Here is a 24,797-nt window from a genome sequence, read left to right on the forward strand (position 1 = left end):
CATAAATAAAAACTATAATGAAAAAATGCATTCTAATCCTATCATAGTAATACCATGATATATTCTGATATTTTGAAAATGCATAATAAAATTATTAACTATGAAGCTATCTAAAGCTATTAAGAGAACCCTTACTCTAATAGTCCAACACTATGTCAAATATTAAGGCTAAACACTCTGAATGCGCTTTATTGTAGGTAAAGACGACTTTAATAGCAATGGACACTAATACCCAATGTGATGAATTTTAGATAAGTATCAGTGACGTCATATTGGGTATTAGAGTGTCCATTGCTATAAAAGTCGTCTTTACATACATTGAAGTGCATCCTGAATGTCTAATCTTATATACAACCTTTCCTTAAATCAGACATTTTGTTATATACAACAATATTTTGTTCTGTACAACAATATTTTGTTATGTACAACAGTATTTTGTTATATACAACAATATTTTGTTATATACAACAATATTTTGTAATATACAACAATATTTTGTTATGTACAACAATATTTTGTTATATACAACAATATTTTGTTATGTATAACAAGATTTTGTTATATACAACAATATTTTGTTAAATACAACAATATTTTTCTTTGTACAACAATATTTTGTTATATACAACAATATTTTGTTATGTACAACAAGATTTTGTTATATACAACAATATTTTGTCATATACAACAATATTTTGCTTTTTACAACAATAATTTGTTATATTCAACAATATTTTGTTATATAAAATAATATTTTGTTATATACAACAATATTTTGTTATGTACAACAAGATTTTGTTATATACAACGATATTTTGTTATATAAAACAGTATTTTGTTATATACAACAATATTTTGTTATAACAACAATATTTTGTTATAACAACAATATTTTGTTATATACAACAATATTTTGTTATAACAACAATATTTTGTTATATAAAACAGTATTTTGTTATATACAACAATATTTTGTTATTAACAACAATATTTTGTTATATACAACAGTATTTTGTTATATACAACAATATTTTGTTATATACAACAATATGTCAGATATAAGGTCACAATTCCCCAAGCTGACGTCAGAGACGTATTCTGGAATTTTTCTAGGGGGATGGTTTCACACAGTTTCCCAGTATGAGAGAAGATCTTGGAATACTTGCAACAGCAAACTAAATATAAAAAGATTAGTAACATAATTGGTTGATTTTAATAATAAGCTGCATCTTACAAATTGTCTTGGAGATTGTCGGTTCTTCTGGTATTTCTGAATCACAGTTTCATTCCCTGAAGTATTTTTGGGAGAATTTAGAAAATATTTTGTTAAAAAAAAAGCAAGATAATGTTAGGAACATCTAAACATGTAAGATATCCTTATCATTCTGTTCAAAATGTATAACAAACAAAAATAAAAATTTTGCAAATATTGTTGTTAAAGCAACCATTTAGAAATGTTATTTAGAGCTGGGAATGGGATCAGTAGATATATTTAATCTGTATTGGATATCCAGCATAGTAACTGTACCCTGAAGAGATTTAGAATTGATCCTAAAAGTGCCTGCAATGGATATCAAAATCCAGGGATTATTGGTATCCAACTCAGAAGTTCCCAGCTCAGATCTAGGGTTAATAAAAAATTTGATACCTTCGATGCTATTATCTTGCCAGTAGTACCAATAGTTAGCATAGCTGTTATCAGATCCATAACTGTTACATTAACCAGTATTAGTATTCAAGTAGTTAAGGTATGTCCCCTCATAAATTCATAAATCTTATATGTATTAAAGAAATATTTATTCTGCAATTGCACCAATGTGTCATGAATGTGTATATATTTAAATAATGTAATTTAAATAAAGACTGAAACTGAAAAAAATGTTCTAATGTCCGTAAATTTAAAGCAGTGTATATAAAGGTAAATTTGTTTTATATTTGTTAGTCATCTTATGTAATTAGGGTTTGGCACGTTCCGAGCTGAATCTAAATGGCAACTACCCTAACTATCCCCAACTACCGTCTGTTTTTAGAGAGACCCCACCCCCACCCTTGAAAGCTTGTTAAACCCAACTACCTTAACTACCGTAAGATTCTGCTTTAAGGGTGGGGTTGGGGTCTCTCTAAAGACAGTTGGAAGTTGGGGTAGCTGCATTTAGATTCAGGCTCAGCTTCCAGGGGGTGGGGGTGGGGTCTCTTTTTAAACAGACGGTAGTTGGGGTTGTTAGGGTAGTTGCCATTCAGATTCAGCTTCAAGGGTGGGTGTGGGGTCTCTCTAAACACAGACGGTAGATTGGTAAAGTTAGGGTATTTACCATTTAGATTCAGCTTCCAGGGTGGGGCAATTACCCTCACTACCCCAACTACCATCTGTTTTTAGAAAATACCACCCCCACCCTTGAAACTGAGTCTAAATGGCAACTACCCTTACTACCCCAACTATCGTCTGTTTTTAAAGAGACCCCACCATAGATAAAGATAGATTGTGCATAAGACGACATTTTTCATCTTGAAAGATATAAATGTACAGAGATGTTTTAAAGATATTCCTATTATATAGATTAACTAGGTCGGTTGTGAACATTGGCTGTTCTTATGTCATTGAGTACTTGTGGTGTACATGAGTTCTGTAGAGAGAAATTTAAGTTAGTTTAGTCCTTCTCATGTCCTTCTTTAGTTCTCGTCAATATGATATATTTCTCAGTGAAATATTGCTGTTCAAATAGTTCCATTCCCGGAGTTATTTTACATTATATTATGAAATCCTTTAAAAGACCAAACCACCCCACTTATCATTGAAGTACAATCTGACCCCTAGAAGTATGAGTTCGCGGACTGTACAATTCTTGGTGATTTTGCGTACATAAGCTATCTATGCAGGGGCTGATACAGGGGGGGTGGCGGGGGGACATTCGCCACCCCCTGACAGATTCAGGGGGGGGGGCGTAGCCCCTCCCTGAGATTTCGATTCAAAAATGTTCCCAATTTTATAAATCGTACGTGTTTTTCAATTTCAAGCTTTTTTTATTTAATGGAAATCTTGACTTTCTTTTCTTCAGTTTAATTTAAAAAATAACGACACAAGTAAATGTTATTGTTAACGATAAATTAATTAGAAATTTGTAAGAAACTAGACTTAAGTTATAATATTGTTCATATCTAGTAATGTTCCTTAATCAATACTCATTTATCAAAATTGTAATATTGGTCCTAATTTTGATGCATTTAAGTATAACTAGTAATTTCTTTTTGTTTTTAAATTGCTAATGTTCCTATTATTGTTCCTGTTCCTAATACTGTGTCCGACCCAACTTAAATCCCTGTCTTAATCCAATATTTTTGTTCCTAATTCCTGAACAATCTTTTTATTGTTCCTAAATCACTGTCCGAATCCTTTAATTTTTATCCTAATTCCTGAACAATCTTTTTATTGTTCCTAAATTCCTTGTCCGAATCCTTTAATTTTGTTCCTAATTCCTGACCAATCCTTTAATTGTTCCTAAATTCCTGTTCTTATCCGTTAATTTTGTTTCTTAAAGTTAAAAATCTAGTTTTTTAGTCTTTAGTCATTAATTTTGACTCTTTTTGAGTCTTTTAAGGCAAAAAAAAATTTCGCCTGCGGCACGATTTTTTGTTCCTAATTATCAATTTTTTTGTTCCTAAAAAATCTTGCCCCCCAAACTCACTTAAATCCTGTATCCGCCCCTGCATCTATGTTTATTTATTTATCTATGGACCCCACCTCCACCCTTGAATCTGAATCTGTATAGGAACAACCCTCACTACCCTAACTAACTTCAGTTCTTTAAGAGACCCATCCCTACTCTTTGATTATTCTTTGGGCATGGTATACAATATGGGTAGCGATTCTCATTAAATCAATTGTTTTAAGCTTGTCTCTGGCATGCATAACACTATGCTACCTTTACTAACCTCACCACCAACCTTCTGAAGGGTGCATTTCGTAGTCGAAAAAAAGGCATTTTATATATACAGGAAAAATTCTGCCCAGAGAGAAATGGATTCATATACACACCTTCAGTTAACTTTCCTTGCATTAATACCTTGACATGAACTAATAAATAACGCAATTGTGAGTCTATCACATGCATGCATCAACCATAAAAATTAGATTTAAATAAATATAAAGATTGCTTTGCATTTTATGCAATAAATAGGAAAATTTTAGAAATCCTTTTTATCTGAGGCCATACAAATTTAAAAGAAAACTTACTAAGATCCAAAGAGGTAGAATTCCCTTGAACTAAGCTGTAATATGTGAGCCTGAAACAGGTCATTATTTCCTTTTGTTGATTTAATATATATTACACAAAGACTTTCCTAATGTTAAAGACGATTTATCCGACTGCTCAGCTGTATTTTGACGTCATTGGTTATTTTGGTTGTTTGAGAGTCTAACGATCGCGACATTATAACCTTATATATTTAGCACAATTGTTAATGTATTGTGCTAAAAGTTAACTAAAGTTAATGATATTGATTTGTATATAAAAATTTATTTAATCATTTGTTGGATATGAGGATCGTCTGGTGAATTATAGCTGAATTTGAGATAAAGTTATGCATCTCTCTTGTATTAAAGCCAATAATTCTTAGTGAATATTTCAGATATCGTCAAATATTTTTTCTGAGGTTTTAAGGAGTGGAATTTTGGCGATGAAGAAGAGAGGGGTCCAGAAATTTCCAATATTATAAATGGTAAATAATTTTTTTTGTTAAATGTTGTCTTCTGGTTAATCTTAGGCATAGAAATAATATGGTATAAATTAATGTATTAATCTTACTCTTCATTTGATGTATGGGGATTTTGTTTCAAAAATATCCACCATTAAAGACAAAAATATAACAAAAAGTTTCGGTAAAAATTCTAATCAAAGGAAGACCTTATAAAGTTGATAACAAGAGGTTTGAGGCATGAATTGTTAGAGAATTTTAAAAAGGCGGACTAAAGAAATGCATTGATAAAGATAAAACTGAGGAATATAAAGTTGACTTTTATACTCAATTTTATTTAAATAGTTCAATGAATATAAAATACTGCAATTTATCAGTACATGCAGATTGTCTAAAGTTCGTATTCATATTACGGAGTTTTAAGTATTCAAATTCGATAAATAATTCTGATAAATTCAGGTTCGTCGATGCCACATGCCAAGCAAATTAACATGTATGATACCCAACTGCCAATTAAGCCAACCCAGAATAGGAGAGACTGCGTAAATTACAATACCAGCAGATCAAAATGAAAAAAGTTTGGAAGAAGGCTATTTAATTAGGTTATATGAATTCCTTACGCTTGAAGATCCCAGAGTGTGTAAAAACTATTACATTGTGGAAGACGATGCCTGGCCGCGTTAAACTAGTTCCACAAGATTCAACAGAATGAGATAGAACGGATACGGGGCATTGTACTGACGGACAGTCTAACACGTGTGATATTGATATAGACTCATGTTCTGAACCCTCTAGTAATAAGTTATAAGAAATATAGATACTGGAAGTACTTTATGCGTTTNGCCCGGTTTGACCTGGAGAGCGCTTGATCAGAGCAGGTTTAGCTGCTACAGGGTGTCCCACAGAACGGGCTGAAATTGAACGTATTACACCCCAACCCTGCCTCTTTTCCCATGATGAACAGGGGGAGACAACATGTTGAACATTTTTTTAATCAAAAATATTTTGTGTAAAATTGATTAAATATGATTGACTTAATTCAAGATAATAGAAAAATATTTTTTTGAATTTAAAATACCCCTGATTTCTAAGAAACCCAGCTGCCCTGCAGCTGTGATGGGTTTCTACCTTTCCCAGCAGCCACGCACCTGCTCCAGCTCAACAGGTTGACTGCGACAGTCGGCACGGCAGTTCTCAGTCAACTCAACCAACTCAGTCAGTACTCACTCTCAGTCTCAATCCAGTCCATTGTCCAACTCCATACCCATTAATTGAGAGATTCATACGATTCATTCAATGTCCCATATCTTACATATACAGAATTGAAGTTAAATGGAACACCCGTCCAGTTCCTGTTGAAGAGTTTATGTTCATGGAGAAGTTAATTTGAAAGAATCTAAATGGAGAAAGCAGCAATTCGCAAGGTAAAAGATTATATTTTGCCCCATGTCGGGGGCTTTCTACAACTTATATAAAACTTCCAAGATTTTAAACAGTTTTAAAGATAATGAGATAATTGATTACTGTTTAAAAGTACGCAAGGCTACTTGCATAAAAGATATAAGACACTAATTTTCTTCTTATAAACACAACATAAACTTCAAACCAAAAGTAAATGTTCTAAGGGACTGATAGATGTAATTTCAAGTTACCAACCCATTAAAGGTCCTATCAAGAACATTTATCTGGGTAACAATGAGGAAGATATCGTTATTATTTCACTTAAAAGTGATAAATTATGTTCATTGCCTTTCCACTAGTCCCTTTAATGGACTATGGACAAATTAAATATTTAAAGATAAAATACTAAAGTGGTTTCCTTGTTTTGTTTTTAAATTGTAATGGTTACGAGGTATTGTGATCTGCCAACGATGCTTCAGGGATAAAATATTTATCCCTTTGAAAACATCTGTAAATAGCACGGTGGGAAAAGCAAGCAAGAGTTAGTTAAACCGACGCGGAGATGAGGCCCGAGTAAAGCTAAATCTATCTCCCTTTATCGTATATTTCATATACAACAAAATAACTATTAACTCCATTACAAAATACAACATTATAAAACGTAACTGAATAAATATATACTTGATTTCTGGAGAAGACAACATTACTAACTATCTTTGTCTACCCGAGAAAATGCGTCGAATTTGTGTAGATGTTCTGTTCTTTAATCAGCAAAGTCTTTGATTATACATATGTTTGTATGGTATCATTGTTGGACACTAAACTATGAAGTTATACGCAGTGACCCCTACACGGCGAAATATTTATTAACCCTAAACAACCTCAGGGGGGGGGCGATTTGGCACCCCCCCCCCTGTAGTTTTATTTGTCCTAGCACTCTCATTTTTGACACTATCACCGTGAAATTTTATGACTTAAAATAATAATTTAAAGGATTTTTTGTTAAAAAACATTTTATTTTAATTTATAGTGTGAACTCACGTTCAAAGAACTCAATAAAGGAAACTTTACAAAGAGAAACTCAATATAACAAGCCAGGTTGAATCGATTAACACACCAACTTTGCAAAGACATTTATTTTACATTATTATTAAGTACAAACTGCAGGATCAACAATCCTCCTCCTGAAGATTCTGAAGATCTTATCAACCCTTCTCCTTCGCTGCTTCATCAAGACTGACCACAAAATGGCTGTTCATTTTGCTTTCTGATTCTCTGCCGACAAAAGTTCCGTTATCTATCCTCCCTGGATACAGGATCAATAGGGTTCGAATCTCAGCTGCCCCTGGAAATTTCCTCTCCCGTTAGGACAGATGCCTGATAACGGTTTTAAATCATTTGTTGTTCGTTTACCCAGTTCTCAACTGGTGATAACACTTCTGGGTTGAACGAACTTCTATACAGTAAACAATTTTATATACAACTTTGGTGGGTTTACAATAGGGTTGGGTACAGGGCGGAAAACAAGTCTGGCCTGCGAAAAAAATCTAAAATAGCACATACCTTTTTTGTGACTAAAGCTACAGATGCAAAAACATTTTGATATTTGTTTAAAAGAAAAAATATTTTCTCACTTTTTTGACCCTTTTTTAGGCATTTTTTCCACCCTTTCTAGCACCCAAACTATGAACATGCATTTCAACCCTATACCTATTCTGTAAGGCCTTTTTCTAGGGGGGGCGCCAAACGCCCCACCCCTCTTGGCCAGGCTATACGTATATTCAGTCCCCCCAGTCTTTATATGGTTAAAATGCATTCATAGCATGTATGATGTATGCCAGATATATGCTTACACGCTAAGGATAAGGGGATATAAACTTATTACATATCCAAACGTAAATAATTTTATTTAACAAAATGAAGCATCACAATTATGCAATAGTGTCATCATGCTGTAAATGGAGTCAAACAAAATTAGCAAAATTGTTTAAAGATTTACAAATGTGTGAGCTTTGACCCCGTGTTGGATAAATGTTAATAATACATGGTGTATCTCTGTCCCATTTTATTTGGGATTGGGATTTTTAAAACTGAAGTTATTTTTTTACTAGCTTAGAAACAGCCAAGATTACTCATAGTTACACCTGCCATTCATCAGCACTTGAACGATTTTACCAGAAAACTAAATTTTCACTATGAAAGTTGTCCCACTTAATTTAGAATCACAAAACCAAGCTAAGAATATTACTGTGGTTCTCCCGAATCAACAAGAAGTTTTTGATGGGACAAACAAACAGAGATTACATATTTATATACATAGTAATTCATCTGCATACTCAAGAGTTATTCAATTCAAGCATTCAATTACACTTGAAAACTGTCCAGAGGACAAATTTATAAAAAATTAAACATTTAGAAAACTTACATATGACACAGCTTTCGAGTCAGATACCAATATATTCCAAGAGTATTTGCTGGTGTCCATGAAGGTCCAGTAGGAGAGGCCAAGACCTCCAGATATAACAAGCATTCTTTTATCATCCTTGGCTCTAAATGACAGCATAACTTTCAGTAGAACTTACAATTATTATAGCTGGGTCTACTATATTATTGAATTAAGAATCTGACCATTTTATTTCAATCTTATCTTTAAAGGGACTGTAACGTAATGTTAAGGGAGACTCAATGAAAGATTGCAATGCCCCATTTACAACACTACCTTAAAAAGCTTGGCTGGTCAAGTTCTTCCCCCCCCCCATCCCCTATAATCCATAAGCCTGCCATTAGTTTATAAGGTAAAACAGAAAGTTACCGTAAGTTTAACACTCTTAATTTAATCAATGGCGTTAACAGTAGATTTTTCACCGGGAATGGTTTTTTTGCGTTAGCCGTTCAGAAATTGTAATAACGGCGTTATTAAAAATTTGTAACTTTGCCATGCCATAGTTGTAATTGGAGCTTTGCCAGTTATGTATGAAGGGTCTCTTGAGATTACAGTTACAGTCCCTTTAACATAGATATAATATAATCCTTCTACCTTCTAATTATAGTACATCCAAAGCCAGATTTTGCCTCAGGCATTTCATTGATGTGCTGCTCCCAGTAGTGCGTGTTTAGATTAAGCACATTTACTGTTTTCATTTGTCCTCCCTATAATTACAAATCACATGAACTGTTGCAGTAGGTCTGGAATTTAATATCACTTTACAACTCTTCAATTAATGCAGGGCCGGCTTAAGATATTTTCCAGGGGGGGGGGAAGGATTAAATAGTTGTGCTCAAGTGCGACAAAATTTTTATACTCCCCCTGGCCATTTTTGAGGGAATTTGGTAATATTTGTCACAGTAAACATGTGTTACCAAAGTTTCGATTTTAATTAAAAGTTGCCTGCTCTCTCTTCTTGAAAAAAGAATTTTTCCAGAGAAGGGGACACACAGTGGGGTACTTTGGGGGGTCATGGATGGGTGACTGATTTATGTCACAGTACTCCTCTTAGAATGCATATGTCTTGTGTTGCATGGTGAAATGGTCAAAATGAATAAATTCTGATAATTTTTTTATTTACAAGCATTGTAAGAATTGTAGTTAGCATTGTTTTATAATGATTTCAATTTATGATTACTTTTTACGATTATAAATTAATCCTTGCATGGATCCTTAAAGCTTGATATCGTGTTTGATACAGTGAGCTATTAGGAAGAAAAACAAATTTTAATACAAAAGCAAAAGAAAGCACAGGGTTTTCTGGATTATCTGAATATATGAAAAGAGTTTTAAAGCCATGTAGAACAGATTTAGGTGCTCCAGCAGCTAGGGCTGGGCGCGTTCCTGGTGGAACGATCATTCTTTCCCGAGAACGAACTGAACGATCAAGAACGATCCCATCGTTCGGGAAAAAAAAATGTTCAGAATGCGTTCTTAAAATCTTGGAACGATTAGTAAAAGAACAGAACGGAACGGAAGGGGAATTGCTTGAAAAGAACGGTATAATCGTTAACGCGTTCTTATTTTCAAGAACGAGTTCTCAGTTGGGAACACATTTTAAATCAGGAATGTGTTTCCAGTTTAGATTTTCTCTGTATGTAGTGATCCGAAATTGAAAGATATAATGATTGTAAATGACATTAAACACAATATTAATATAGGAACAAACTCCATCAAATAAAGGCTTCATTTCATACCTTTCAGCTTTCAACTTGTTTTATATCCTTCATTATAGGCATTCATTTTACATTAACTACAAAGATCTGTAAAAAAACGAATTTATTTTAAGTAAGATACAAAATAATAGGTTTACTGAAAGAGGAAAAGAATGTTACTTCTTAACATCCTTGGAAAAGCTACTCTGCAAAACTTTGAAAAAATATTTTCTTTGTTTCTAATTTCTAAAATTTTCTTGTCGTCAACGTAATATGTTAAGATCTTAAATAAATCTAATATGGAATTGACATTATTTCCCAACAAGACAACTTTTAGGACTCATTAACGTTAATTAACGTCACTATTTAACATAAAAACGTACCCACTTTTACGTTATGTAACGTAAAAAAGGGTACGTCATGTAACGTTAAGTTTAACGTTATCTGACGTTCATGAACCAAACTTTTACGTTCAGAAACCCCAAATATGGGCACAGTTTCCACGGAAGTTATGTTAAGTAACGTTATTTAACGTAACAATGCAAGTATAGTTGCGTACATGAACCTAACTTTTACGTCAATGAACCCTTAACATTTAAGCAGCTTTCACAAAAGAAACCCCAAATATGGGCACAGTTTTCATGGAAGTTACGTTAAGTAACATTAATTAATGTAACACAAAGTATAGTTCCGTGCCTGAACCAAACTATACGTTAATGAACCCTAAATATGGAAGCAGCTTTCACAAAAGTTAGGTTGTGTAATGTTATTTAACGTAACAATGACAATATGTTTACAGGAAACCAAAATTTGATTTTTATCAATCCAAAATATATGCTCTTTTTCACCAAAGTTACGTTGAATAACATTATTTGACGTGCCAAAGAACAAAATCAAACACATAAGTACTTACCTAATGTTCTGATGAGAACACATATGTTCTTACCTATTGTTTTGTAGAGCACTATAGTACTTACCTATTAATCTGTAGGAAACACTTTGTACTAAACTTGTGATGTAAAAAATACTTTGTACTTGCCTAATTGTTTTATAGAGAACACTATGTTGAGAACACATTGGTTCTATTTTCTTAGTTGCATATTTGCTTATCATTCAGAAAATACTGTACAAAAGATATTAATATGATCAGTTATTGAGGAAAAGGATAAAAATATACCAACAAATAAATAGTAATTATAAAAAATCACGGTACTTCCATTAAACATATTTAACATCAAATTCAGTGATGGTTAATTATTTCTGTTAAATTCTTGTTCCAGCTTTCGTTGATCGTTGATTATACTTGTTTAATTACCCCATGTGACATTTGTTCGAAATTTAACAAACATAATGACGCATAAAATAAAAAACTTTGTTTTTTTGTTCTTCTGCTGCAGCTGATGTGAGGTAAACTGTGACTGATGTGTTTGCTGGTAACTGGTCTGGTAAATGAAGTGAGTGACCGCCCTGACTCAACACTCAACAGTAAGCGGACGCGGTACCTATAAGGCTACCGGGTGTCCCATGAAACATGACAGTTGGTAAATAGTTGAGAATGTCTTTTTGCATAATTTGTAAAAAGATAATGAAGCAAAAGAAGATTTTTTAACTAAAAATAACGATTTATTAAATGTCATGTTTCGTGGGACACCCTGTAGCAGCTAAACCTGATCGAGCGCGCTCCAGGTCGGGCCGGGCCGGATTATTATACAACCTGCAACCAGCTGGAGCTGAGGCAGGGCACTCTACNATGTTAAGGAAGCTGTGGGGGGGCTGATTCAAATATCTTATGATGCTGCTAAATTAAACTATTCACATGAAATGGTATGCTCAAAACATTTTTTGAAATGGTAAGGGCATTTTTTATGAATAGCTAGTTTGGCATTGATATGGATTTTGTTACGTATATCGATGCATGGATATCAAATGTAAAACTTTAAACCTTACAACAAAGTAAGATATTTCGTAAATTAACGTTTATTTACGAATCCCAATTATCTTAAATACCATTATCTGACGTTCAAAGAAAACCTCAAGCTGACGTTATATCTTACGAATTATGTAACGTAAATTTACGCTAATATATTACGTAAACTTGAAGTTCAATATAAACCTAAAACTAACGTTACCAACCTTCGTAAAGGTACGTAAGCTTACATTATATAGATAACATTTATGTTATTTAACATTCTGTAACGTTACAATTGTTGGTACGTTCCGTAACGTTGAATTACGAAATGGTTTAACGTTAGTCACGTAAAATGGTTTATAGGGTTAGAAGTAAAATGTATTTTTCATTGCCCATACCCTTTTTTATTAAAACATCTAATTGTAATTAGAATTTAGAATCATTTAGAATATGTTGACTTAAAATCTGAAATATCTGAAGTACCCGAAAACCACCGACGTATACCGACCTTAAATTTAGGTTGTCTTAGGTCTGAATTAGGTCGATCTAGGTCGGGCGACCTAAAACGTCCTTAAAACGACCTTAATCTTAGGTCATTTTGGTTGAGATAGGTCGGAGGACCCAAACCGACCTTAGGCGACCTTAGTCTAAGGTTATTTTTGGTCAGGTTAGGTCATTTTAGGTCACACCCTTTTTTAGGTCTATTTAAGGTTATGTGAGGTCGACTGGGGGACCTTTTGCACAGGCTTTTATAAATGAGCTGTCAAATTTTCAGTATAGGTCATGACTATATAATTACCCAGCAAGAAAACCTACTCCGCTTTCCTCTTCTCCTCCTCAAGAGGAGGACTCCTTTTAGCCGCCGAAAATGGAGAATCCTCCTCATTTCCTCCTCTTGTAGAGACCAACCAAAAACGGAATTCCAGAGGAATTCCTTTTGAGGAGAGCTCCACTGTTACTCCTCAAGTGGAGTACTCCTTTCTTCCACCAAAAACGGATGGTTCTCCTAATTTCCTCCTCTTGTGGAGAATCCTCCTCATTCCCTCCGTTTGTGGAGAATTCTCCTAAAGAGGAGCTCTGTCAGAATTCCTTTTCAAGGAGAGATAATCACATGACATGGTTGTGGGGCAGGTCGAGGGGGGTTTCGACTGCCAGTTTCAGAAAGTCCAGTGATAAGACAACATGTGTATTTTTATACATGAGTTATATAAAAATGATGATTAAAAGCGCTCATTTGTCAAATCTTAGTCAGTTATAAATCAATTCTTCAAGGTGCAAGCATGCTGCACAATTTGTTCAGAAAGTTTCTACATGATGAGATCTGCCTGACCTGTAACAATTGCAAAATTTTTTAAGTCATGGGAAGCTCTTTAAATATATAATACTTTTAAAGAACTTAACATGATTTAGCTAATTAGCTTTAATCATCAATCTTCAACTTCAACCCTAGAAACAGTCAACAATAATCATTATTCCACACGTGTGAAAATATCCCTGATTAAATTCTATGATATATATTTGTTATTTAAATAATTGTAACCATGTATGAATTGGCCTTTCTCTAGTATAGAAATTTAATGATTTTTGTAAAGATCATGTTTAAGATTTGTTTAAATGCAACATTTGATAGATTGTTAGTTAAAGGATAGATAGATAGGCGAAATAAAAAAGAAAGAAAGATAGATAAATAGATAGATATATAGATAGATAGATTGATATATAGTTAATAGATATATCTATCTATCTATCTATTTAGATTATCGATCAATGTTTAAATGCAAACATTGATAGATTTATTATTAAAAGATAGATGTATAGGTGAAATAAAAAGAAAGATAGATAGATAGATAGATAGATAGATAGATAGATAGAAGTGCTGGGTCGCCTAGGTATTGGTAGGTCAGGCAGGTACAGGTAGGCAGGTTTTCGTAAAGTTCGAGGATTATGAAATGTATTAATTTTTAATCATGTATATAAAATAAGTGTTAGGATGAATAATGTTTGAAAAGAGTTTTCTTATTTAGAGATGAACAAATATTTGTATGTATTGAGAAATTTGTGAACTTTATATTTAGGAGTGTTAGTACTATCTATCTATTTATCAATCTATCTGTATATGTATCTATCTTTCTTTCTTTTAAAATGTGTCAAGCTTTCCCCTCTAATAATCCTTTATCTGTGATTGGTTGCAAATTCAGTAATCTATCAAATCATCCAATGACAGATGAACCCAAATGTTTAGAAATATTTCAATATTTTAACACAAGATGTCGCATTATATATCACAAAATCTTAATTTACTATACACATTTTATACCTAAGCCACATTACTTTATTTTTAATTAAATAATATGTTTAAGTGTTGAATCCTTGAGAATAAAGATGTGTGTGTAATTGATAACAAAGATGATTTTCTACTGTAAAAATGTTTGCCAGGAAGACAAATTAATGTATTAGGCGCTCTTAAGGCGTAGTTGGGAGGGGGGGGGAGGGGTATGTGGTCCACGCCCCCCCCTCCTGGGACCAGTGAAATCTATTGATTTCAGGAGGTTCTTAGGCCCCATCAGGTGCTAGCTCCAAAAGAGGAGTAGTAACGGAGCTCCAAAAGAGGAGTAGTAGCGGAGCTCCAAAAGAGGAGTAGTAAAGGAGCTCCAAAAGAGGAGTAGAAACGGTGCTCCACAAATCACTCTGTTCGGTGCACCGTTTGGTGCACCTCAATCGCATCCTTACAGAATACCAACCAACCTCCGTTCTTTGAGAATCGGAGTTCCGTTTTAGAACTCCGCGACATGATTAACGGTGCACCTTTTCTCCTCCGTTTGTTGTATTTTTTCTTGCTGGGTATGCAACAATGCTTTATTTTTATTTCCCCATTCCATGTTTATTCAACCTATTTTATCCTCCCCCTCCCCTCCCCCAATGATGCAAATATTTTTTCCGTTAAATTAACTTGAACGGGATGAAATTGATTGTATTTATACTCACTTTGCACCAACCCCGCCCCCCTTCCCCGCCCCCTTTCCCATGATGAACAGGGGGAGACAACATGTTGAACATTTTTTTAATCAAAAATTCCAAACTGTATTCAAACTTGGAATTATTTGGTAAAATATTCTAAGTTTGAAATATCAAAGGTTTACACCACTCGGTGCAAAGATTTGGGGATTAGAATATTTGGGTTTGTGGCAAAATCTAGAGAACATTCTGAGACTGAGCGTGGCAAACTTCTAACTGATAATCATATTTGATAACTGTTTTTTGATATAACTTACATAAAATCGGAAATGAAATAAGATTGGGGGATTGGAGTAGGAGGGGACTGGGGGATTGGAGATGGAGGGGTCTGGGGGATCAGAATGGGAGGGGACTGGGGGATCAGAGTGCTAGGAGACTGGGGTATTGGAGTGGGAAGGGACTGGGGGATTGGAGTGTAAAGGGACTGGGAGATTGGAGTGGGATGGGACTGGGGGATGGCAGTGTGAGGGGACTGGGGGATCAAAGTGGGAGGGGATTGGGGGATCAGAGAAGGAGGGGATTAAACTGTAGAACTGGTGCACATATTGGATATGCCGTTTCATGTTATCCCACCTCCTTCAAAACAACAGATTATGCATTATGGCATTTTAATTATATGGACTTCAGGCATGACAGTTGGAACAATGCATATGGTGTATTTAGGGGGAACAACATCCCAGGATGATCTGGATGTTCATCCTCATTCCTCCCAGGGAATATTGTGAACAACCTTGAGAATATCCTTCGGCTCCACCTGACCGGATGAATTAAAGAATTATAATGTTCATATATAATTGAAACAGAAGATGTTTATTAGAATATTTGTTTACAGATCATTTACGAAATGTAATGTTAGTTTTCCAGAAAATGAAAAACGATTCATCCCTAGTTATATATATTATGTATATATAAGAAAATTCTATTTTTATTAGGTTAGGTTAAGACACTTTCTGGGCAGAGCGCTGCGGCTAGGACAGGCTAGGGGGCCGAGCACTGTGGCTGAAGGTCAGGTCAAGTTAAGACACTTTCTGTAAGATCCATGTATAAAATTGAGGGTCCAGGATATATATGTCTCAAATAAAACTAATGGAGTAGGTTTTTGCTACAATACATCATTACACTTTTTGAACTGAACTTTGAAAGAGAAATCATTTCCTGAGGATGTACAATCAAATTACAATTAATTTATTAAATGTTAGACTTTCAAGCTCCCCATTAAAACAAAACATTTCATCACATTATGGTTTGACATGTTTTAGATATGAGAAAAATAACGTTATTATATGACAAAATGCTAACCTTGGAGATATGTTTCTCTAATGTTATCATTAGGTATAAGCTTCTATAACATTAACAGTAAACATTCACATTATATAGAATATATCCCAATATATTAATGTATCGTAACATAAAAAACATACATTTTAGGTTACGTTATACACTATTATTGACATCTCTAACCATAGATAAATGAATAAACATAGATAGCTTATGTACGCAAAACCACCAAGAATTGTACAGTCCGCGAACTCATACTTCTAGGGGTCAAAATGTACTTCAATAATAAGCGGGGTGGTTTGGTGTTTTAATGGATTTCATAATGGAGTGTAAAATAACTCCTGGAATGGAACTATTTGAACAACAATATTTCACTGAGCAATATATCATATTGACGAGAACTGAATAAGGACATAAGAAGAACTAAACTAACTTAAATATCTCTCTACAGAACTCATGTACACCACAAGTACTCAATGACATAAGAACAGCCAATGTTCACATCCGACCTAGTTAATCTATATAATAGGAATATCTTTAAAACATCTCTGTACATTTATATCTTTCAAGATGAAAAATGTCGTCTTATGCCGCAATCTACCTTTATCTATGTCTTTAACACGTGGCTTATATTTTCTTTAAAACTTTATTTGTTTCTTTTTAGGTATATTTAGTTTTGCTAAGGTTTAGATCAATTGTTCAAGAATGTATAGTTTACCAACAATTATGTTTTCCATCATGACAAAAATTATTACAAACTTTGATAACTATGGTTAGGAAACTTTTACTAAGAATAAGGGGTGAATATTCTGTGTATGATTGCCATCATATCTTCAGCATCTTCTTTTGTCATATGTTTTAATTTTTTCCGAATTCTTTTTTTTAGAATAGTTTTGAAATAAATGATTGAAATGAAAAAAATAAGGAGTAAAAAATAATTTTTGATTTTTTTTTACAAAAACATGAATACTTTCCATCTTAAAGGTGTCAGAACCAAATAATTAATTAAGACCCAGACATATATTTTTTCTCTCCACTGATTCATTTTATTTCTTTTTTTCTCCATAATATCTAGTTTTAATCAACAGTAGATATGTGTTAGGTTCATTATCTTAATTAAGGTTCAAATTATTACTAATTAAACTTGAAACTTTATGAAGATTGGAGTTGAAATTATGGACTCAGGAAATCCATTCTAAAGATAAGAATTTGTTATTGTAGAGAGAGAAGGCAGGCAGCTATGAGCCACAACAATTTCCCTTCCAAAGCTTAGCATTTTAGTTTAATTGAAGCCATGAGCTACAACTATTTAATCTTCAAGTTCTTATTCAAAGGTTTTAAAATATTTTATTCTTGAAAATCAAGTATTTTGTTTAGCTACAATTTAGAAAACCTTAGAAGTTAAATTAATAGTTATTATTAATTGACTTATTTGTTTTGATAGTTCTGGGCCTTAAAACCCCTTTTCACCTAATCTATATATATACTCTGTTAATCTGTATGCTTGTTGGTTTGTTAGTTTGATTGTGTCCAATATACGTCAAAACAGCTGAACAGATCAGACCAAAATATTTTTTGGAACCTCACATGCTATTGAAACGCCTCAACACGGAATAAAAAAACTGAAACCTCCCCAAAATGAATTTTTTGAGGTGTTTCCTGTTTTTTCAAAAATTATCTGAAATCCCTCAAATCCAATTTTAAGAGGAATTTCCCGTTTTTGTTATCCGTTTCCCTGATTTTTAGGTCAGATTCCGGTTTATCAGGGTCTTATTTTGTTGAGGGATTTCCTAATATTTTTGAGGGATATTCCAATATTTTCGATCCGTTTCCTCATTTTTTGGGTCCGTTTCCGATTTTCAGAAAAAGTTGTAAACTCTAAGTTTGTTGATTGGTTTCCTCTTTTTATTGGGTCCGTTTCTCTTTTTTGGGTCCGTTTCCAGTTTTCAAAAAAAGTTTTAAATTCTCAGTTTGTCAATCGGTTTCCTTTTTTTTGGGTCCATTTCCTCATTTTTTGGGTTCGTTTCCGGTTTTCAAAAATGTTTCAAATACTCAGTTTGTTGATCGGTTTCCTCTTTTTTTTGGGTCCGTTTCCTCATTTTTTGGGTCCATTTCCAGTTTTCAAAAAAAGTTTTAAATTCTCAGTTTGTTGATCGGTTTCCTCTTTTTTTTAGGTCTGTTTCCGGTTTTCAAAAAAGTTTTAAGATCTCAGTTTTTTGATGGGTTTCCTCTTTTATTGGGTCTGTTTCCTCATTTTTTTGGTCAGTTTCTGGTTTTCAGAAAAAGTTTTAAATTCTCAGTTTGTTGATCGGTTTCCTCATTTTTTGGGTCCGTTTCCGGTTTTCAAAAAAAAGTTTTAAATTTTCATTTTGTTGATTGGTTTCTCTTTTTTTAGGTCTGTTTCCGGTTTTCAAAACAAAATTTTAAAATCTCAGTTTGTTAGTAGGTTTCCTCTTTATTTGGGCCCGTTTCCGGTTTTCTAAAAATGTTAATATCCCAGTTTTATTGGTTTGTACCCTTTTTTTGATCTGTTCCCTCATTTATTGGGTCAGTTTCCGGTTTTCAGAAAAAAATTCATTATTTTCGAATTTCAATTAGTTTTCATTAGTATCTGGTTTATAATAAAATATTAGGGTTTTGGCTTTAATTGGAGTTTTCATCTCCTTCTGGGTCAAAACTGTTCCTCAAAAAAAGAGGAAACAGACCCAAAAAAAGAGGAAACAGATCAACAAACTGAGAATTTAAAACTTTTTCTGAAAATCGGAAACCGACCCAAAAAAAGAGGAAACGGACCCAAAAAAAAGGGGAAACCGATCAACAAACTGAGAGTTTAAAACTTTTTCTGAAAACCGGAAACTGACCCAAAAAAAGAGGAAACGGACCCAAAAAAAGAGGAAACAGATCAACAAACTGAGAATTTAAAACTTTTTCTGAAAATCGGAAACGGACCCAAAAAAAGAGGAAACGGACCTAAAAAAAGGGGAAACCGATCAACAAACTGAGAATTTAAAAATTTTTTTGAAAACCGGAAACTGACCCAAAAAAAGAGGAAACGGACCCAAAAAAATGGGAACGAATCAAATGTAAATATAGCAGATACCGACCCAAAATATTCGGAAATCCCTCTACACTTTTTAGTTTTTGAGGGATTTCCGATAATTCTTGAAAAAAAGGAAACGGACCCAAACTCACTTTTAGGTCCGTTTCCGTGTTGAGGGGTTTCCATAGCACCATGACCCCAGGGAAGGTTTATGGAATATCAACATTTCAGAATTTAGCCTCCAACCATACAATTTTAAAATCCACATTATTTTTATAAAATCCGCAAACTTTTTTGTTTTTGTTTTACAATGTCTACAAATAAAAATGTTCTCAATCAAAATAGATGATGGGAGTGAAACGCGCCTGAAAGCCTAGTAATAGAAATGTATCATGAATGAAAATCATGTTTTCTATGGGATTCACAGTTCACAGTAAATATCCCTCCCCCCCCCCTTTCTAGAAAGTTTCTTTGAAAGTGTTATATTTGTTAACAGTAAATGTTGATATTTCAATTTCCTGGATTTAGATTCTATCCTTAACCCTAAACAGGCTGTGGGGGCTGTTGTTGGAAGCCCCCCCCCCCTCTAGTTTCTTTGCCCTGACACTTTCATTTTTGGCATCATTACCATGAAAAATTTTACTTTTAATGAATAGAAAAAAGGATTAAATTTTTTATTAATGTATAGGGTAGTGGGGAGGTGAAAGGTCTGGTCAGTGTTAAAAAAATCTAAAATAGCCCATAACTTTTTGTGACAAAATCTGCACCTTTTTATTGGCATTTATTCCAACCCTCCCTAGCACTTGAGCTATTAAAGTTATCGGTCTAATTTTTTTTCTTCTATGAGCTGGCCTTGAAAATTTGGACTATGAACATGCATTTCAACCCTATACATGCCTATTCTGTTGGGCCTTTGACAAGGGGGGCTATATATCTGTAGATTCAGACCCCCCAGCCTTCATAGGATTAAACAGTTTCATGAGACCCCTTCCCCCAATCCCTCTCTCTATAACAAGAGGCCTCGCAATTCCTTCCCCGGCCACCTCAAAACACCGGCCTCTCCTTCCTGAAACACCGGCCTCGTAAATCCTACTCTCTTATCCCGGCCTCCTATCCTCCAGTTCACAATGTTCAGTTAATCACTGTCTTTTATTAATTTTAGGGTAGAACATTGGATTGGGAACTTAAAGATATACTAGGCTTATGAGGGTGCCTCCTGCTCACCTTCATCTTATAGATATACTAGGCTTCTGAGGGTGCCTCCCGCTCACCTTCATCTTATAGATATACTAGGCTTCTGAGGGTGCCTCCCGCTCACCTTCATCTTATATTTAAACTATTTGAATTTACATTTGAAAAATCGGTTTAGCCGTTTTTACTTTTATTAAATACAAAGAAACAAACAGACAGACAGACAAGTAAAGTATATATTTATAGATGTTTGGGAATTTGCCTAATTTCTGCACAAATATCATAATTAAATATTTAATATTTAAAATTAATTTTCCAGTTTTTATGTTTTAAAGGCAAGTGAACACTTTCATAACCCTTATTTCTTTGCAACCAAACTGGTATTTGAATTATAAATTAGAGAGAAGAAATGGTGTGACAGGGACGTAATTTCAAGTAAACCTTAAAATTTATAAAAGTTTTAAATGCAAAATCATTCTGAGAAATGAATTTAACGAAAAGTTTCATTTACATGATTTTAACGTTTTATACTCCTTATCATTCTAGTTTGAACAAACTTTACATAAAAAGATAAAACCGTTTAAACTTGGCTTTCCTCTTAATAAATGCGTAGATTCAGACCCCCCCAGCCTATATAGGGTTAAATGCGTAGATTCAGACCCCCCCAGCCTATATAGGGTTAAATGCGTAGATTCAGACCCCCCCAGCCTATATAGGGTTAAATGACCGAATGTAAGCTGCAGGGTGACCAACTCTAAATATTGAAAATCCCCCAAGAAAAAGTTGGAACAATTTTTAAGTTTGACATTTGAAACAATAATTACCACACGTATCCACAAGTTTAAGTCAAAAACTAATAGTTTTTAGACAAATTTAGTATTATTATTTTTCAACATAGTCATATCCTCAACTAAGTTTGAAATAAGATCAAACATTTTTCTTTAATAATCTTATGTACACTTTCCTTTGCCTTTTTTTATTTTTATTCACTGCTTTTTTTAATGTTAACACTGATTGCTTTATTATATGCTAAGAACTAAAAAATAAATTAATTGACATAATTTCATAGTTTTTGTGCTGTGTAATAGTCAACTTAGTCACGTGACCTAGAACAGACTAAAAGAATGTTTATCCTCGCTCTAAAAAAAAAATTAAAAATTAATATAAAAATTCTTAACTGATATAGAAACTTTTAAAAATCCCAAAGATTTCTAGTTTAAAAAGGTTTTTCAGTTCAGGTCATTTATTCAAAAATATTTTCGTGGTATCTTTTATTCATTGATGCTTTTATTCCATATCATAGTACACAAATTTCCTTAGGGGGGAGCCGGCCCCCCCTCTCCTACAAGAGATCAGGGGGGGGGCCGTGGGCCCAGGCCCCCCTCCTTCAATCCCCCCTTGATAATTTTATGACTATTTAGATGCGATTTCCTCACTGGGTTTATCCAAGAAAAATAATTTGAAATTAAAAAAGACTCAAAGATAACTTTGATTTGATTGTTATTATGTTTCCAAAAAGTCTGTTTGAAGAATGTTACTCAATACTCAGTTTTTTGGAACACCCCAGATAATATTATAATCTCCTTATGCTGGGAAAAGATACTTAACATTAGCTTGTGATTTAACTAAGCTCCCTCAGATTTACAATATCCTCTGAATATTTGGAGAAAAAAATTTTCATTATTTTTTATTTATTTGTGTGTATTGTGTAAAGTTCTTTCCCAAAGGCATTTTCCCAAGTGGCAACTTTCCAAGGGTATTTTTCCAAATGTGCAATTTCCCAAGAAGCAACTTCCCAAGAGTTAGGTTAGACCTTCTGCGGCATAATAGCAATGGGGACAAAGCACTGTGGCTAGGATACCACTTGGGGAAAAATCCTGTGTGAAAGTACCTAACATCTTGTGTTATTGTATATTATTATTTTAAATTGAAATGTGTATCTATTGCATTATTTAAATTTTCAGATTTTGAAATAAGAAAACAAATACTAAAAACAGTTCTAATCAAATACATTTAAGTTTGTTTAGAGACCTACAGTGGGTTGCTAAACTAACAGAGAAATGAAGACAGAAAAGAATCAAAGTGAAAGTTAAAAAATGTGAAAATATTAAAATAATAAATCAGAAAACGATGCTGACTCCTCATCATTTTGACACAAAATCTATAATAAACAGCTGATAACCTTGCAGTACGCTATCTAGTGCTTGGCATTAATTCAGCTGATCATGCGGCAACCAGAGCTTATTTTTCTGACAGTTTTCTTTTTTAACGTTCTTGGACAACATCCACAGGTTAGGCAGGATTTCATTAATTTGTCGCTTGTGAGACATATCTAAGGCTTGAAAAAGTTTGGGTTTAAGGTTTATAAGATGTATACGTTTAAACTTACCAAATCTTAGATATCTTAAATTCTGACTTGAAATAAAATACACCCTTGGGCTCAATCGGTTCAGCCTTAACAGATAAAAACAAAACTGCAATGCGAAGAAAATTGCGCATTCTTTAAATTAAACTTTTATGTACCTCTACTATACTAAAGTAAAACGAATTATAATTATGTACTGTACAGTTGTACAGTTTACACTTTGAACTAAATTAACTGTACGTAAACTTTAAACAGTGCAGTATACTGTAGAGACTGTGCAATGCATGTAAACTGTGCAATGCATTGTAAACTGTGCAATGCACTGTAAACTGTGCAATGTACTGTAAACTGTGCGATGTACTGTAAACTGTGCAATGCACTGTAAACTGTGCAATGCACTGTAAACTGTGCAATGCTCTGTAAACTGTGCAATGTATTGTAAATTTTGAATTGCACTGTAAACTGTGAAATGCACTGTAAACTGTGCAATGCACTGTAAACTGTGCTATGCACTGTAAACTGTTCAATACCTTGTAAACTGTGCAACGCACTGTAAACTGTGTAATGCACTGTAAACTGTGTAATGCACTGTAAATTGTGTGATGCACTGTAAACTGTGCAATGCCTTGTAAACTGTGCAATGCCTTGTAAACTGTGCAATGCACTGTAAACAGTTCAATGCCCTGTAAACTGTGTAATGGACTGTAAACTTTATATTTGAGGATGTAAAAGTGCGAACTGGGGAGGGTACAATCCTAAATTGTACAATAAATACAGAGCAATGTGGGCAAGTTCACTCCATCAAGTGGTATCAAGAGAATACAAGGAAACATTGCTTGTTTATTTTATACTAGGCTTTTAAGGCGCTTTGCGCCAATCTTCAACCTCAGCCGTGGCCTTGTCTGTGAGCATCTTTTGTACTGTAAAAAACAAAAACAAAAATTTTGCAAAAAATGCGGTTTTCATAACATTTTTGCCCATTTTCAAAATTTTACTTTAATTTTTTAAATTCGATCATCTATAAACCTTCCTTGAGGTCACGCGAGGCCCCACAAAAAAAATTGGGGCTGAAGGGTTAAGCCATTTTGGCGTATAATGAATACAAACGGACAGACAAACACTCAGACAAGCAAAGTATATATTTTGATAATTCTTTGATATGTCTGTATTAGTAAACATGGAAATCTACAGTTTTAAGTTTGTGGGATAATTCAATTTTAAAATGTGGTTCAAGACCTGCTAATACCGTTAAATGAAGGGAATCCTTATATCGTTTCAACCTGATGGTGTAAACATTACTGTGCCAAACTGTGACCTTTTGATCATAATTTACAGTGTGAAATATGAAAATATCTAACTTCTACTACATCAGGAGACAAAGATATGAGGATTTGACAATTTCAGTTTGAGTTGAGTAATGAATTAAATACGACCTTTTTTGTTTAACAAGCTAAGTGTACTGCAGAGTGTTTGTATACAGTCCTATATCAAACTTTAAGAAAGCTGAAGCTACGTTGAAGAAAAGAGGAAGTATGGTTTCAGATAATACTTCGGCTCTTCTATCCTTCTATCCAACAAGGTTAGATAATACTTCAGGTCTTCTATCCTTCTATCCAACAAGGTTAGATAATACTTCAGGTATTCTATCCTTCTATCCAACAAGGTTAGATAATACTTCAGGTCTTCTATCCTTCTATCCAACAAGGTTAGATAATACTTCAGGTCTTCTATCCTTCTATCCAACAAGGTTAGATAATACTTCAGGT

At 33.7% G+C, this 24,797-nt stretch overlaps 2 protein-coding genes across 2 annotated transcripts in view; one reads left to right on the plus strand and one right to left on the minus strand.

Moving 5' to 3' along the window:
- Nucleotides 1-1,039: 1,039 nt before the first annotated feature.
- On the minus strand, nt 1,040-9,234 carry LOC111705959 (uncharacterized). Its single transcript, XM_023478673.1, has 6 exons — nt 9,131-9,234; nt 8,519-8,642; nt 4,232-4,281; nt 1,649-1,710; nt 1,235-1,290; nt 1,040-1,175 (listed from the first exon to the last, which is right to left on the minus strand). Exons 1-6 carry the CDS (start codon nt 9,232-9,234, stop codon nt 1,110-1,112), a joined length of 462 nt encoding a protein of 153 aa, XP_023334441.1. The 3' UTR covers nt 1,040-1,109.
- Nucleotides 9,235-22,634: 13,400 nt separating this feature from the next.
- The window catches only part of LOC111705955 (hemicentin-1), a 21,115-nt gene continuing 18,952 nt past the window's right edge, over nt 22,635-24,797 (plus strand). The window contains exons 1-3 of the mRNA XM_023478669.1: nt 22,635-22,957; nt 23,754-23,857; nt 24,497-24,610. Coding sequence (XP_023334437.1) covers nt 22,892-22,957; nt 23,754-23,857; nt 24,497-24,610 — 284 coding nt within the window. The 5' untranslated portion in view covers nt 22,635-22,891. The remainder of the gene's footprint in view (nt 22,958-23,753; nt 23,858-24,496; nt 24,611-24,797) is intronic.

Source organism: Eurytemora carolleeae, unplaced genomic scaffold (genome assembly GCF_000591075.1).
Source record: "Eurytemora carolleeae unplaced genomic scaffold, Eaff_2.0 scaffold696, whole genome shotgun sequence".
Taxonomy (NCBI): Eukaryota; Metazoa; Arthropoda; class Copepoda; order Calanoida; family Temoridae; genus Eurytemora; species Eurytemora carolleeae.